This window comes from Pseudoliparis swirei, chromosome 9, assembly GCF_029220125.1.
Source record: "Pseudoliparis swirei isolate HS2019 ecotype Mariana Trench chromosome 9, NWPU_hadal_v1, whole genome shotgun sequence".
Taxonomy (NCBI): domain Eukaryota; kingdom Metazoa; phylum Chordata; class Actinopteri; order Perciformes; family Liparidae; genus Pseudoliparis; species Pseudoliparis swirei.
The window spans coordinates 2,291,299-2,304,793 of NC_079396.1; the positions used below are offsets into that span (position 1 = coordinate 2,291,299).

The 13,495-nt window shown below is 48.0% G+C and overlaps 1 protein-coding gene across 1 annotated transcript; it reads left to right on the forward strand.

The window, feature by feature from the left end:
• The first annotated feature begins 5,105 nt into the window (after nt 1–5,105).
• On the forward strand, nt 5,106–10,301 carry LOC130199555 (keratin, type II cytoskeletal 8-like). The gene is made up of 8 exons (XM_056423168.1): nt 5,106–5,588; nt 7,163–7,371; nt 7,979–8,039; nt 8,167–8,262; nt 8,390–8,554; nt 8,734–8,859; nt 8,984–9,248; nt 9,361–10,301. Exons 1-8 carry the CDS (start codon nt 5,193–5,195, stop codon nt 9,663–9,665), a joined length of 1,623 nt encoding a protein of 540 aa, XP_056279143.1. The 5' UTR covers nt 5,106–5,192; the 3' UTR covers nt 9,666–10,301.
• The last annotated feature ends 3,194 nt before the right edge of the window (nt 10,302–13,495 follow it).

The following is a 13,495-nucleotide window of genomic DNA, read 5'->3' on the forward strand; positions in this document are numbered from 1 at the left end:
TCACAAGATTGGGCATTAAATTATGAACATTTTGGCATTAGTTGCATGCCAATTGGATAGAAATTGACCGTGCTATGGTAAAAAGAAGATGTTGACCTTTTCATGACCTTGACCTTTGACCCGATTGATCCCAAAATCGAATCAAATGGTCCCCGGATAATAACCAATCATCCCACCAAGTTTCATGCGATTCGGTTTAAAACTTTTTTAGTTATGAGAGTAACACGCATAAAAATAAATAAACCTGAAGGAAAACGGTAACTCTGACAACAACACTGCAGACCAGATCTACTTCTTCCGTTCTTAGTCTTTACTAATTAAAAGCCCGAGACATTTAATATTTGCAGGGGTGTGAAGGCCTTTACGCTTCAACAGTTTCTCCACGCTGTGTGTCTTTTATGGTCGGGTGGAGCGCAGGGGTGAGATAATTACGTGCATTAGCACACACCTCAGTGCTTTGACCACACACACACACACACACTACATTATCTCTGACACACTCGGACACGCCCTCCGCCGGCTTTGTGCCGAGGCGGCAGCTCTCGGTCCTCTGAGATGTTTATGAAGTGTCGCAGCACACCCGGGGTTAAGGTCCGTCCACCTCGACGTATCTCGGGATCGACTGCAGAGATCGACCCGCGATGTCGTCAAGGAAGACGAGGCGTGTTAAGAAAGGCGTCTTATGGGTTCTGTTGGAATAGTTTATTTTGATTCTGTAGTCTTGAGCTTTAAATTAATACATATAGAAAGATATTATAATCGGAAATATTAGGGAGAATTTTATTATTCTGAATGTGTTATGAAGCATAGGGGGACTGGTCACTCTATGCAAATGTTAAAATGTCAATGGCAAGAAGTTCTGTTTATGTGTGTGCATGAGAGTGAATGTTAGTTAGTGTTTCAGATTGTCGAAGCCGGTTGAAGCCGTGAAGTGACTTTATTTGCAGACGGGACTTTTATTGTGAAAATACTTGTCTAGCGACTTGAGCGGAAGTGTTGTTTTGACCCGGGGGTCGTGACCTTTGACCCCTCCATTTTGATTGCCGACTTTTATCCAACAGGAAGGTGTTAGAGGCTGAACTACCTTTGAGAGGAGCTGATTGGCTGATTAGCCACTAAGACTCTGGACTGGGGAAATATCGCTTTTTCGTCTTGACCCGGGTCAGACGGCAACACCGGCTCGCTTGGAGCTGCTTCCTGTTGAGCCCGGATCACCACGAAACCCACGATCCTGAACCTCGATTGTTTGTTTACACTTCTTGCCATTAAATATCGTTAAACTTAATTCCCTCGCATCCGGAGCCTGATGTCCATCATCAAGGGCCCAGTTTCAGTCTCAGTTCCTCTTATAGTTGAAAGCTTCATGACCATCGATTGAGGTCAACGGGATGAATCGTAGCCGCACCTGGGTACGGCTACCGCCCTTCACTGAAGCTCAAAATGAGATTAGAGATGTTGTTGTTGTTGTTGTTGCACTCATTATTAGTGTCACACAGTCATCCCAAATATGATCGGAATCCTGCAATAAAAACCGCAGCCGAGGCGTCAATAAAAACACCAGCGGTGGTTTGTTGTCGTGACTGTCGGCTCAGTTGAGTTTAGTGCTGAGTCGTTGATCTCAACACTGACATCCCATGTGTACGTTTATCTCCCGAGGTCAAAGGTCAATAAGATTAAATCACATTTCATGATTGATTGAGACATATTTGGTGTTCTTTTGGTGTCACAGGACGGGGTCGTGACCCCGGAGCAGTGTTGACACCAGGGTTTGTGCCAGTGACCTGTTAGAAGTACTAAACGCATCTATTTAGGCCCACTTGCACCAAAGTGGAAGAGTAAATCCTTTAAGAGCGGCCCTCAAAGGGATCACATGTGTGTTCTCAGCAAGAAGGGCCAATCAGAGACGAGGATTTGTCCATTTGCCAGTTTTATTCAAGTGATGAAATTTGTCTGGAGAACAAAAAGCATTTAAGTATTTGTGAAAAATCAGAAAGGTCACGACAATTTAATTATTCATAATAAATAAATAAAAAGGGATTACATGATGAAAAACTGCAGAAATTAAGAAACATGAATCGTTCCGGCCTGACCGGAGCGCTGAGTCACACGGTCGGCCGGAGCACATCCCATGATGCATCATGGTGGAGCTGCACACACACACACACACACACACACACAGAGAGAGAGAGAGAGATCACTTCTCGTTTCCGTTTCCGCGGCCTTTGAATGAACATCGCTGCATGACTCAAAACCCGGTGATAGTATGTGACCGCCGTCATGGATGGGGGGGGCGGGGGGGGGAAGGGGGGTGCCCTTTGGTTATGTTTATTTCAGTTAGTTACCGGATTCTCAAGCTGAAACTTTGTATCAACATTGCCACATGCTCTTCTTTTTTGTTTGTTGTCCCTTTGAGCTTTGCAACCCTGTGCCCTGCAGTGGCATCCATTTTGCCTGAAAGTGGCCGAGGGGGAAGGGGAGGGGGGGGGGGTATTTGGGTGTGTTTCCATAGTGATAATGAGGCCAAGAGTGAAAGGCGGGCAAAAGGAGGAAGGCTAGAGAGGCTGGGGGTTGGATGGGTAACGCCAGGCCATGATTCATGACTCATCGCGGTGAGGGACTGGAAGTGGAAATAAATGGCGGTGGGGGGGGGGGGGGTGGGGAGGAATGCAGGGCCGGTATTGGTTGAAGGACCGTATTCCTTGGCTGCACTCTCTGCTGCATGCTGGGAAGCATGATTTAGTGACATGCAGCAGCGATGGGAGCGTCCGTGGCTCTGTTGTCAGCGCGGCGAGAGAGTTTTCTTGTTAGCAACGTTTTACGCGGCGAGTCGCGGACGACAGACGGATCGTTACGGACGCTAACGACGCGCCGCGAGGCCGAGGCGCTCGTTGCGTAGCCAGCTCGAGATTCACATGAACTCGACTCTGACTTCCCGTGTTTTAGTTTTTTTAAAGCCTCGGGCGGAGTGAGGTAGACCGAACATACCTTGTTGGGCAGCTGGTTGGTGCAGTTCACCTGGTTTTCAGGAACAAGCACACACAACTCTGCACACGGTGTGTATGAGATGCAGAGCGAGGCCAGGGGTTGTGCACACGTTTCCCACAGCAACCAAAGAATTTTGAGCCCTAAAGCATCCAAAACTGTCCGTGCTATACCAACACGTGTTATTGTAGAAGCTGCTAGGTGACGCGCCAACTGTTGCTGTTCCCGAGTGATTCTTAGCATTATAATTGTTTCACTGATGTTTTTATAAGGACAAGCATCATTTTTTCTTGAGTGGCGTCGTTTACGACTGAGTTTGATGTGCTAGCACAGCTCGCATAAAGGTGCTGTGTGCTAATCAGTCGGAGTTTTTTTCTGTTTATGTGTTTATGACTCAAATATTCTTGGTTAATACACAAGTTTAAATGTTTGTTTGATTTCTTGCAGAGTTAGATGAGCAGTGAAGCTACAGCATGCAGCCGGGGAGCTAATCTTAGCATAAAGACTGGAAACAGCCTTAAATCAGCCGACCAATACGTCTCAATCTCGCTTATTAAGAGATTATACAAATATAATAAAGCCATGACGCATGCAACAGGTTAAATTACTGCATGCTTTAAACTAGGACGCTCTACATACCCCTCTCGCGTCAGTTGTGTATGTTGCAGCTCATTATAGTTATACATTCTTTTTCAGATTAGGTATGGGAAAAGGTGTTTTGGGTTAAAATAGTACATTTGTTACGTAAGTGGCTAACGTGTGAGACATGGTGATTGTCTGCAACGTTAGGCAACCAATGTGCCGTATTTAAGTCGACTATTCAACGTCAAAGTAACGGCGCGTAACCTAGGTGACGCAAATAAGTAGACCCCCACCCTAAAGCATCCTCTGCTTTATGGTCGCTTTGACTCTAAAGAAACATAATTTATTAAATAAACATCACGCTGTAACGAGGAAGACTTGAACCTAGAGATTGAGACATAAGGGGCAGCTTTTAGTCAGTGGGGGTAAGAGGCCCCGCTGCACAACCGGGGTGGGGGGATCTCGCCCCCCCTCTCCCATTAGTTGCAAGTCGTGTTGAGCAAGGCAAGGCAACCCCCAGTTGCTTTCAGCCGCTCACCGCACCCCCTGCTCCTAATAAAAAAAAGGATGGGTTAAATGCAGAGAGAATTTCCCCTTTGGGTTAATAATTAATATATTATAAACTCAGGAGTCGCCCCCTGGTGGTCAGGAGAGAGAATGCAGCTTTAATACATGAAGCATATACTTCTATACAACCAGAGGAGTCGCCCCCTCCTGGTCCGTCGAGGTATTGCACTTTTAAAGACGTTTAAAGTCCGTTGACGTGGCTCTTCGCCTGGTCGGGCCGCTGAACAAGCAAAAATATTTGAAGAGTTGGAAGTGAGGACGTGCTGCATGACGATCCTTTTGCAATTTTGTAAAAATCTAATTACTTTAACAACAATTTTAACAACTGAAGGGTTGGGAGGGTAACGACATTCTTTGCTCGCAGGCTCCCTCCAACAATGCTCATAGAAAATAAGAATGCAAGTCTTAAAAAAGTGCTTCCGCCAAAATGTAACAATGAAATACAATGTTAAAAAGTGAGTATATAAATAGAGTATTACGTAGTAGAGTAGTAGACAGTAATAGAAAAAGTGACAAGTTACTAGTTTAATGTTCATGGGACTGTCAAACTAATAACAGGGATGGTGAAGGAACATATAATAGTAGCAGAACAGATTTAAAGTATTGTTAAATTTAATACAATTGTTGATTGTTAAGAGATGAGTATCGCCACACATTCACACGTTTTCTTTCTGATCCATATCTGCAGAATCCGAATTGTGATATTTTCTAGAGACCTGTTGAACTGTTGGAGGGTTTTGAGATCAAAGAAATGAAACCACTCGACAATCCGCTCAGGATTCCAGGTTTTCTCCAACAACACAGAGAAGCCTGTGAGAGACCAGGTAATGCTCTGAGCGACTGGACAATGTGTCAGAGGAGTGTAACGTTACAGCCCCGCCTCCCTCTGTCAGCCAGGCCAATGGCAGCTCTGCACTGTCCCCTCCCACGGCCGCAGGCTTTAAAACTCCTCAGTAAGTTCTTCTCCCTTCTATCCACTCCGGTCTCTTTCCCTCTGCCTGCCTGCATTTCCAAGCCGAGCCGTTGCAGTCTGACCTTCCCAGACTCCTCCAGATTTCAGAATGACCAGCTACAAGAGCAGCAGCTACAGCGTGAGGAGTTCCAGCGCCCCGCGAAACTTCAGCAGCAGCTCCTACTCCGGCGGATCGGGCGGCGGCGGCATCAGCAGCCGCAGGAGCTACAACGTCAAGAGTTCCTATGGAGGCAACAGGGGCTTCGGGGGCATCACCAGCTCCTCCGTCTACGGCCTGAACTCCAGCATGGGCGGAGGCGGCGGCATGGGCATGGGCTTCGGGGGCGGCATGGGCGGTCAGGCCCCCATCACCGCCGTGACCGTGAACAGGAGCCTTTTGGCCCCCCTGAACCTTGAGATTGACCCCAACATCCAAGTGGTCCGCACCCACGAGAAGGAGCAGATCAAGACCCTCAACAACCGCTTCGCTTCCTTCATCGACAAGGTGAGGGCTCGTGACCGGGGGGCGGTACGGGACCGTCGGTTTCTGAGCATACCGACAGAACTTTCTCTGGGTGGGCGGAGCGGTGTAGTCCCTAAAAGTTTTGAATATTTCTCTCCAGCTGCTGAGACGCAGTCGTGCTGTTGTTATATACAGATGTCCATATGTCGGCCACATGTTGCTGGCAGTGCTAAATGTACTCGCTATTTTCCGGCGCTGGTAAAAGTTAGATTCACCCCCCCACACCCCTCCGCCCCGCTATATCAACTCCCACAAAGGCTGAAGAATGAGACGTGCCGTGGCTCAATGTAGAGCTCGATATGGCCGGTCTCAGGCTGCCCTTTTATAGTGATGAAAAACAGACTTGCAGAAAGGGAGAGACTGGGAAAGACAAATACAAAAGGAGGGAGGGAGGGTGAGAGAGAGAGAGAGAAGGCTTGTGATACGAGTTACCTTGGGAATGATCCCTCCCTCTGCTGGGGTGTGGCTCTTTGTGCGGCCCTGGTGGCCCCCACCCCTCCCTCCCACACACACACACACATTGAAACTCTTCTTTGACGCCGACACATTAGAAAAAGGAGTGTTCACTGGGAGTTTGTTGACTTACTCGTTCAAATCAGCTAAAATACTCAGTGGGTTGTGTGTGTGTGTGTCGTCGGCAGTGGGTTAATATTTAAACAGGTTTCATGTTCCAGTCAACGTCAGCCGACCGGCTACGTATCGGCTCTCCCTCAGCCCCGCCGACACCTTTAAAGAAAAGGAAGATGAAGTTGTTTCTTCATGCTTCGACACGGAGCGGAGAGACTTCCCCCTCCTGTCAGCGGCTGCGTGTCGCCGTGGCGATCCATTCCAAGGCCTTTTCATTATCTGGGTTCACTCCGGTTCAAATGAAGAAGTTGGATTCCACCTGTAGGGCGAAATGCGTCGGTTCACCACCGAGCGTCTTCTTTCCTTCATTGTTCACAAATATGCAAACTGCCCACCTCCTCCCCACTCCCGGCCTCAACCATCGCCTCGATAACGCGGTTAAATATTTACCTTCCGGCATCTGCCTGCGGAAGCGACTACCCCCCTCCAGCCCCCCCACTCCCCCTCCGCTCTCTGTGCTTTCCCTATTTGGTGACGAACTTCGCTCTGCAAAAACAGGATGACATGCGGGAAGAAGGGTGAACTGGCCCTGTTCATCATCCAACAGCTGCTTTTTCCAAACCTGGTCTTGCCTTCCCTACACACACACACACACACACACACACACACATCACCCCACCCCCTCCGCCTCCTGTCAGGATGCACATAGGTCAGGCCTTCCGTTGGAAAGGCCCGGCCAGGTTGACGCTGAGCCAACAGCAGCTTAAAAGCTCCAAAGTCAGATAAGAACAATGAAGGGAGACGGTGACCAGGAGGCGTGCTGCAGTATTCGGGATGGCGGAGCATTTATATCATACCTTCATAAGAATGACATTTTTGATGACAAGGAGTCCGTCTTCATAGACTCGTTACCAAGCATGTAAGAGGCTGATTTTTGGGGGGGATTTGTTTCTCACTCACAACTCATAATAAATATTTCCACGCGTCAGGTCCGCTTCCTGGAGCAGCAGAACAAGATGCTGGAGACCAAGTGGAGCCTGCTGCAGGGTCAGACCACCACCCGCTCCAACATCGACGCCATGTTCGAGGCCTACATCTCAAACCTGCGCAGGCAGCTCGACGGCCTGGGCAACGACAAGATGAAGCTGGAGGCCGACCTGCACAACATGCAGGGCCTGGTGGAGGACTTCAAGAACAAGTGAGTGTGGAAGGGGGCAGAATCTGGCTCAGCACACTGTTTATCGAGGATTCACCTTTTGCATGTAGGTTGCACTGTAGGGATTTCCCAAATGCCTAGACTCCTCATTCATGAATCAAACACAGCTGCACTTGTGCTTCCGAGACACTAAGCTTCTCTTTTTGTGGACTACTCCCTACATCTGTCCGTTGTCCTACGTCATCCACAACCGGGAGGGAATTACATCACTTAGGAGGCATGTTCCAAACACCCATTGCATTACATTACATGAGACCGAAGGTACAAGTAGTTTGACAGAGTTTGGAAAGCTTTACATACAACAAATAGCTGCGATAGTGCCGTACGCATCGGCCAGTAGTCCAGAGACAATTGAAGTCAGCTAAATTCCTAGCCCCCCCCCCCCCCCCCCCAAGAGATGCCCATATTGCCTCTCAGACTTTGCCCTGGGTCAACCCACATTGTTAGAGGCTAATGTCCCAAAGGAGTTCAAGAGATGGACTGCTGGCGCCTCCTAGTGTTGCATTGGTGTATAAACCAAACAGAAGCAAGAGAAGAGACTCTTTATGAACATTCAAAATCTAACCATGAACTGTTTTCCCCCTCTCAGGTATGAAGATGAGATCAACAAGCGAACAGAGTGCGAGAACGACTTCGTCCTCATCAAGAAGGTCAGCGTCAGCATTTACTCGACTTGCCTTTTGAGTTGGCGAATGTGACCTTTTCTTCTGAAGGGACCTTTTCTTCTGAAGGGTTCTTTGAGATGTCCCATTCTAACACAACGTGGTTTGGTTCCAGGATGTCGACGAGGCCTACATGAATAAGGTTGAGCTGGAGGCCAAGCTGGAGAGTCTGACAGACGAGCTCAACTTCCTGAGGTCGATCTATGATGAGGTACGGCACAAAATAAATCGTGGTTGTACCTTGACTCATCTCCCGTACCGCCCCTTGAGGCGCACTTCCCAGATGGGCTTCCTTGAGGAGCTGGGGTTTACCAATCTCTCTCTTTGTACTTCTTCAGGAGCTTCGTGAGCTCCAGGGACAGATCAAGGACACTTCAGTCATCGTGGAGATGGACAACAGCCGCAACCTGGACATGGACTCCATTGTGGCTGAAGTCAAGGCCCAGTACGAGGACATCGCCAACCGCAGCCGCGCCGAGGCGGAGACGTGGTACAAAAGCAAGGTGAATGAGAGCTCCTTTTAAAGTCTTCTTAAGTGTTTCCGGCATTTCTATATTGTGTATCGGTCACATTTATACTGAAAGAAAGCTCGGTAACCTTCATCAGTTCGTGAATCGGCACATGCGGTGTTCTGGTCGATGGGGTTTCCAGTTTGTAATGTCTGGTATTGTTTTTTGTTTAGTATGAGGAGATGCAGACGTCCGCCAGCAGATACGGAGATGACCTCAGGTCCACCAAGACAGAGATCTCAGACCTCAACCGCATGATCCAGAGACTGACATCAGAGATCGATTCCATCAAGGGACAGGTAAGCAACAGATGTTTCGACGCCGTGGTACAGGAGCCATCATACATAGTTTGTTCGTGTCATTTAACCATCACAAGAGTGGACAAAGTCTTATTTTTCCGGCGTGGCATTTTTCTTCTCCCAGCGCGCCAACCTGGAGGCCCAGATCGCCGAGGCAGAGGAGCGCGGGGAGATGGCAGTAAAGGACGCCAAGTCCCGCATCAGGGACCTTGAAGAAGCCCTGCAGAGAGCCAAGCAGGACATGGCACGCCAGATCAGAGAGTACCAGGACCTGATGAACATCAAGCTGGCTTTGGACATTGAGATCGCCACCTACAGGAAACTGCTGGAGGGAGAGGAGGAGAGGCTGGCGACCGGCATCAAGTCCATCAACATTTCCCAACAGAGCAGTAAGTCGACTGAAGTCACGATCACCGGACTTCATTGATTGGATTTTGTGAACTTTCTTTGTCAGATTTCCTCCCATCTGACTGTTTTTTCTTGCCTCCCTTCTCTCAACAGCAAGCTATGGTGGTTTCCCCATGGAGAAGAGCAGCTACTCAAGTGGCTACTCCAGCGGTTTCAGCGGCGGGTACGGCGGCGGATATGGCGGCAGCATGAGCGGCGGTAGCATGAGCGGCGGTTACAGCAGCGGCGGCTACAGCAGCGGCGGCGGCTACAGCAGCGGCGGCGGATTCAGCAGCGGCAGCACCGGCGGCGGCGGCAGCTACAGCACCACCCAGAGCAAGAAGAACGTTGTGATCAAGATGATCGAGACCCGGGACGGCAGGGTGGTGTCCGAGTCCTCCGAGGTCATGGAGGAGTGAGCCGTCAGGTTTAAAGGTGTAGCTACCTGTCTGCTATTATCGCCTCTGCCTGTCTGGTAGTTTTATACTTACAGTTCAACCCCCCCACCTGTACCCCCCCCCCTCCCCCCAACTATGAAGTAAAACGCTTGCCGGCCACTCTCCAAACATTTCCATGAAGCAATAAATGATCCTAACACTACCAAAGATCTGAAAGGGACCAAAGAAGTTATTTTGTATGTCTGATTGTCTGAACTAAAAAAAGTAGTAGTAGTGTCACAGAAAGTGAGATAAAAACTGGGCAAATTGCAACTAGGAAAAGTATATATATAGATATAGATATATCTAAAAATATATAACACTCCCTTGAAATCTATGCAACAGCAATTCCATGAACAAAGGGCTGTTTCCTTCAACGCGGCGATGCATCGACAGTGGTGTCGTCAAAGGAATGTGAACGTACTGAAACAGTGCTCCAGCTTTGTTGGTCAACGGTGTCTTAAAAAAAAAGGCCTCCTGCAGCAGGTAGTGCATGTCTTGCCTTTGCTTGTCCTGTAACTGAAACTGTTCGACCCCTTAGGAGGCTGCCCCGCTCATGCTGTTGTCCTGTGGTGCTGTTTTTGCTACCAAATAAAAAAAACGTGTTTACTGAAGGAACATTTTGCATTTGTTTCAATGTCTTGATGCCCGATGACTCAAAGAGCAATGTAGCTGTAAAAAATACTTAAAGTCCACTGAATCTGACCGTAATAAATCAGTCGTGACCCAGTCTAGAATCTGTAATCAGGGACAGCCCTTTGTCATTCTTTAAAATCCAAAAGGAAAATGAGAAACTAAAACAAACTTCATTCAAATGTTTGAAAATGTACATTAAATTCAGTTCATGTTATGTAGCCCATGTACATGTATCGCACACTAAAAGGTTCAGCGTGTAGCCTCGACTGGCAGAAAAGGAATGATGGCATAATATTAAGTATGTTTTCTTAAGCATATAATCACATGCAAATAACTATCGTTTCTGATTTAATTAAAGTGGGTCCTCTCTACAGAGTCGGCCATGTTTCTACAGGAGCCCGGATTGGACAAACCAAACCCTGGCTCTAGAAACAGTCACACTTGCGTTGACCACTGTCGGCGTTTCTCAAAATGCGTACTTGTGTGTACTTTCCTCTACTTGTGTCCTCGTGACTCGTGTCTCGTCATCAGTCGCAGCCCGAGTACATGTTCCAATTCAAAGTTCGCTTCTCGCAAAGCACGGCCAAAATGCCCGGATGTGACTTGATCCTCCCACTTTCCGGAGGATGCATCAGAGGAGACTTGTTCGTACTCTGGCCAGTCGATATCCCAGAATGCATTTCACCAGCAACCGGAAACAGTAGCGGAGGAGAAAATAAACTACTGACAGTTGACTTTTTATAAATACTACTGTTGTTGAGTCACGGAATGTAATTTTAGGATGTTTTGTTTATTTGACTGTAAAACATCATTTACAGTGAATAATTAGAGTAAACTCAGGAGCAAGAACAGCTGATGTGGTGACGTCATCAAGTCAGCTGCTGTTCCAATCGCAGAAAGACCGTCGTCCCGTCCTCCCGAGTCTGGACTCTGGAGTCCAGACTCCAAAAGAACACAAGTCTGTACTCGTGTACTTTGAATTGAGAAACGCTGTGTGTTCTTTCTGGCACTCGTAAAATAAATGTCTGCAACATTACCACAATATGCATTATTGCCACAAGATGGCGCTAGATCTTAAATGTAAAATATTTTTTTTAAACACTCCAGTGAGGAGGGAGGTAGGGGCGCCGGACAGGAGCACTTTATTGAACATCTCGGATATAGATTAACATTAATAAAACAGGCCGAGCAAAGTCGTGATGTCACTGTTTAATATTTTGGGGGAAACAACTGAAAAAACCCGAATTGGATGATCCAGACTTCGAAAAAACTGAGTCCGAAAAAAGAGACCAATTCCGACAACATGGCTAAACGGATTGACGGCCCGGTGCAGAAGATGAGTGAAGAAACTCAGCTCCAGCCTGGAAATGAAACTCAATATCTAGAGAGTGTTACAGCAGTGGAGGGCGGACGAAGCCGAACAAAGGATACCCGACACAGAGGATTCCGTGTCACGGCTCCTAGATTCCTTGTCACGGCTTCTAGATTCCGTGTCACGGCTTCTAGATTCCGTGTCACGGCTTCTAGATTCAGTGTCTCGGCTTCTAGATTCAGTGTCTCGGCTTCTAGATTCCGTGTCACGGCTCCTCGCTGAACTCAAACGCTCCGAGACACGGCTAACTGAGGCCACGACCCGGCTGGAGGACCAAGAGAACCGGGTCAGACACAACAACGTAAAGGTCATCGATCTAACCCTAACCCAGGGGGATAACGCCATGGGTCTTCGAATCTTGGCTTCCAAAAGTTCTCAATTTCACAGTGAAAAACGACCGGTTCAATCCGGACAGGTGGACCCCCGCGGGCCGGCACACCGGCAGAACAACCCAACGACGCCGAGGACCGTCTACACTCGTCTCCTTGGGTGACAAACGGCCGACCGTGAGGTCACTTTCTCCGGGAACCGCGTACACTTCTTTGATGACTTCTCACCAGCGACGCAAACTCCTGGAGGCGAAGACGTCCCTCCGAGTCCTCGGCACCGGTTACCTGATGCGGTATCTGACGGTGGAGTCCCATGAGGCCCAGAGGATCGTGGAGGAGAGTCCAAATATAATGGAGAAAAGCAATGTAACCTGGAATGAAGTGGCGAGTTCATACTCACGGTGGTCACGCGGTGGAAGTAACCCACAAAGAAAGTTAACAGACACAAACTATTCAGGTTCTAGTGTGCAACACTTTGTTCTCTCCATGTTGAAGCCCAGTGGAACGAGCTGGTCTGCTTCTGTACATCCCTGTGGTTCATATTGTGGCTACACTGATGGATCAAGCTTGATTAAGACTCGGAAGAAAAGCTCAAAGTTGTTGATCATTAAAAGAGTTGCTATACCTGAAAACCGCTTTTTTTAATAATAGGGAGTTTGGGAAGCTGTTTTATTCCACTAGAGTTTGTTTGGATGTTAGGAAACGAGTGGGAGGTGGTGGTGAGCAGGAGGTCATGTGACCTTTCAATGAGTTTCAGTTTGTTTTTGTCATTCCGTGTTCTTCAATGTTCTGTTCCACACCACAGGAAATAAATATCAGGCAAGTCAGCGAAGGTCAGCTAACACATTCCCAGAACGCCTCCAGGAAAACCTCCTCTTCATACTCTGCCTCCTATTTCAATTCAATTCAATTCAGTTTATTTGTATAGCCCATTTACAAATTTGTCTCAGAGGGCTTTACAATCTGTACATATAGACATCCCTGACCTTTGACCTTTGACCTCACATCAGATCAGGAACAACTCCCAAACAACCCTTCACGGGCAAAAAAGGTAAGAACCCTTCAGGAGAGCACCAGAGGAGGATCCCTCTCCAGGATGGACAGGTGTCATAGATGTCATGTGACCAGTAGGAATCATTACACACTAATGAAAACACAGTAACAACACAATGAATATGACAGAGTGTATGTAGAGTTGGTAGTCGGCATATTCCACGATCCAGACCTCCACCATCCATCAGGCAGATGGAGGTAGAGAGGAGGAGTGGGCGGAGTCTCAACAGTGGGCGGAGTCTCAGCAGGGCCATGGCATAGTTGGTAGTCGGCATATTCCACGATCCAGACCTCGATGATCCATCAGGCAGATGGGATCTATGCCATCTCATAGGGTCCGATGGAGACCCATTTCAACTTCAGATTCTTCCTCATGTTCTTCGTGTTCATTACATTACATTAAATGTCCTTTAGCAGACGCT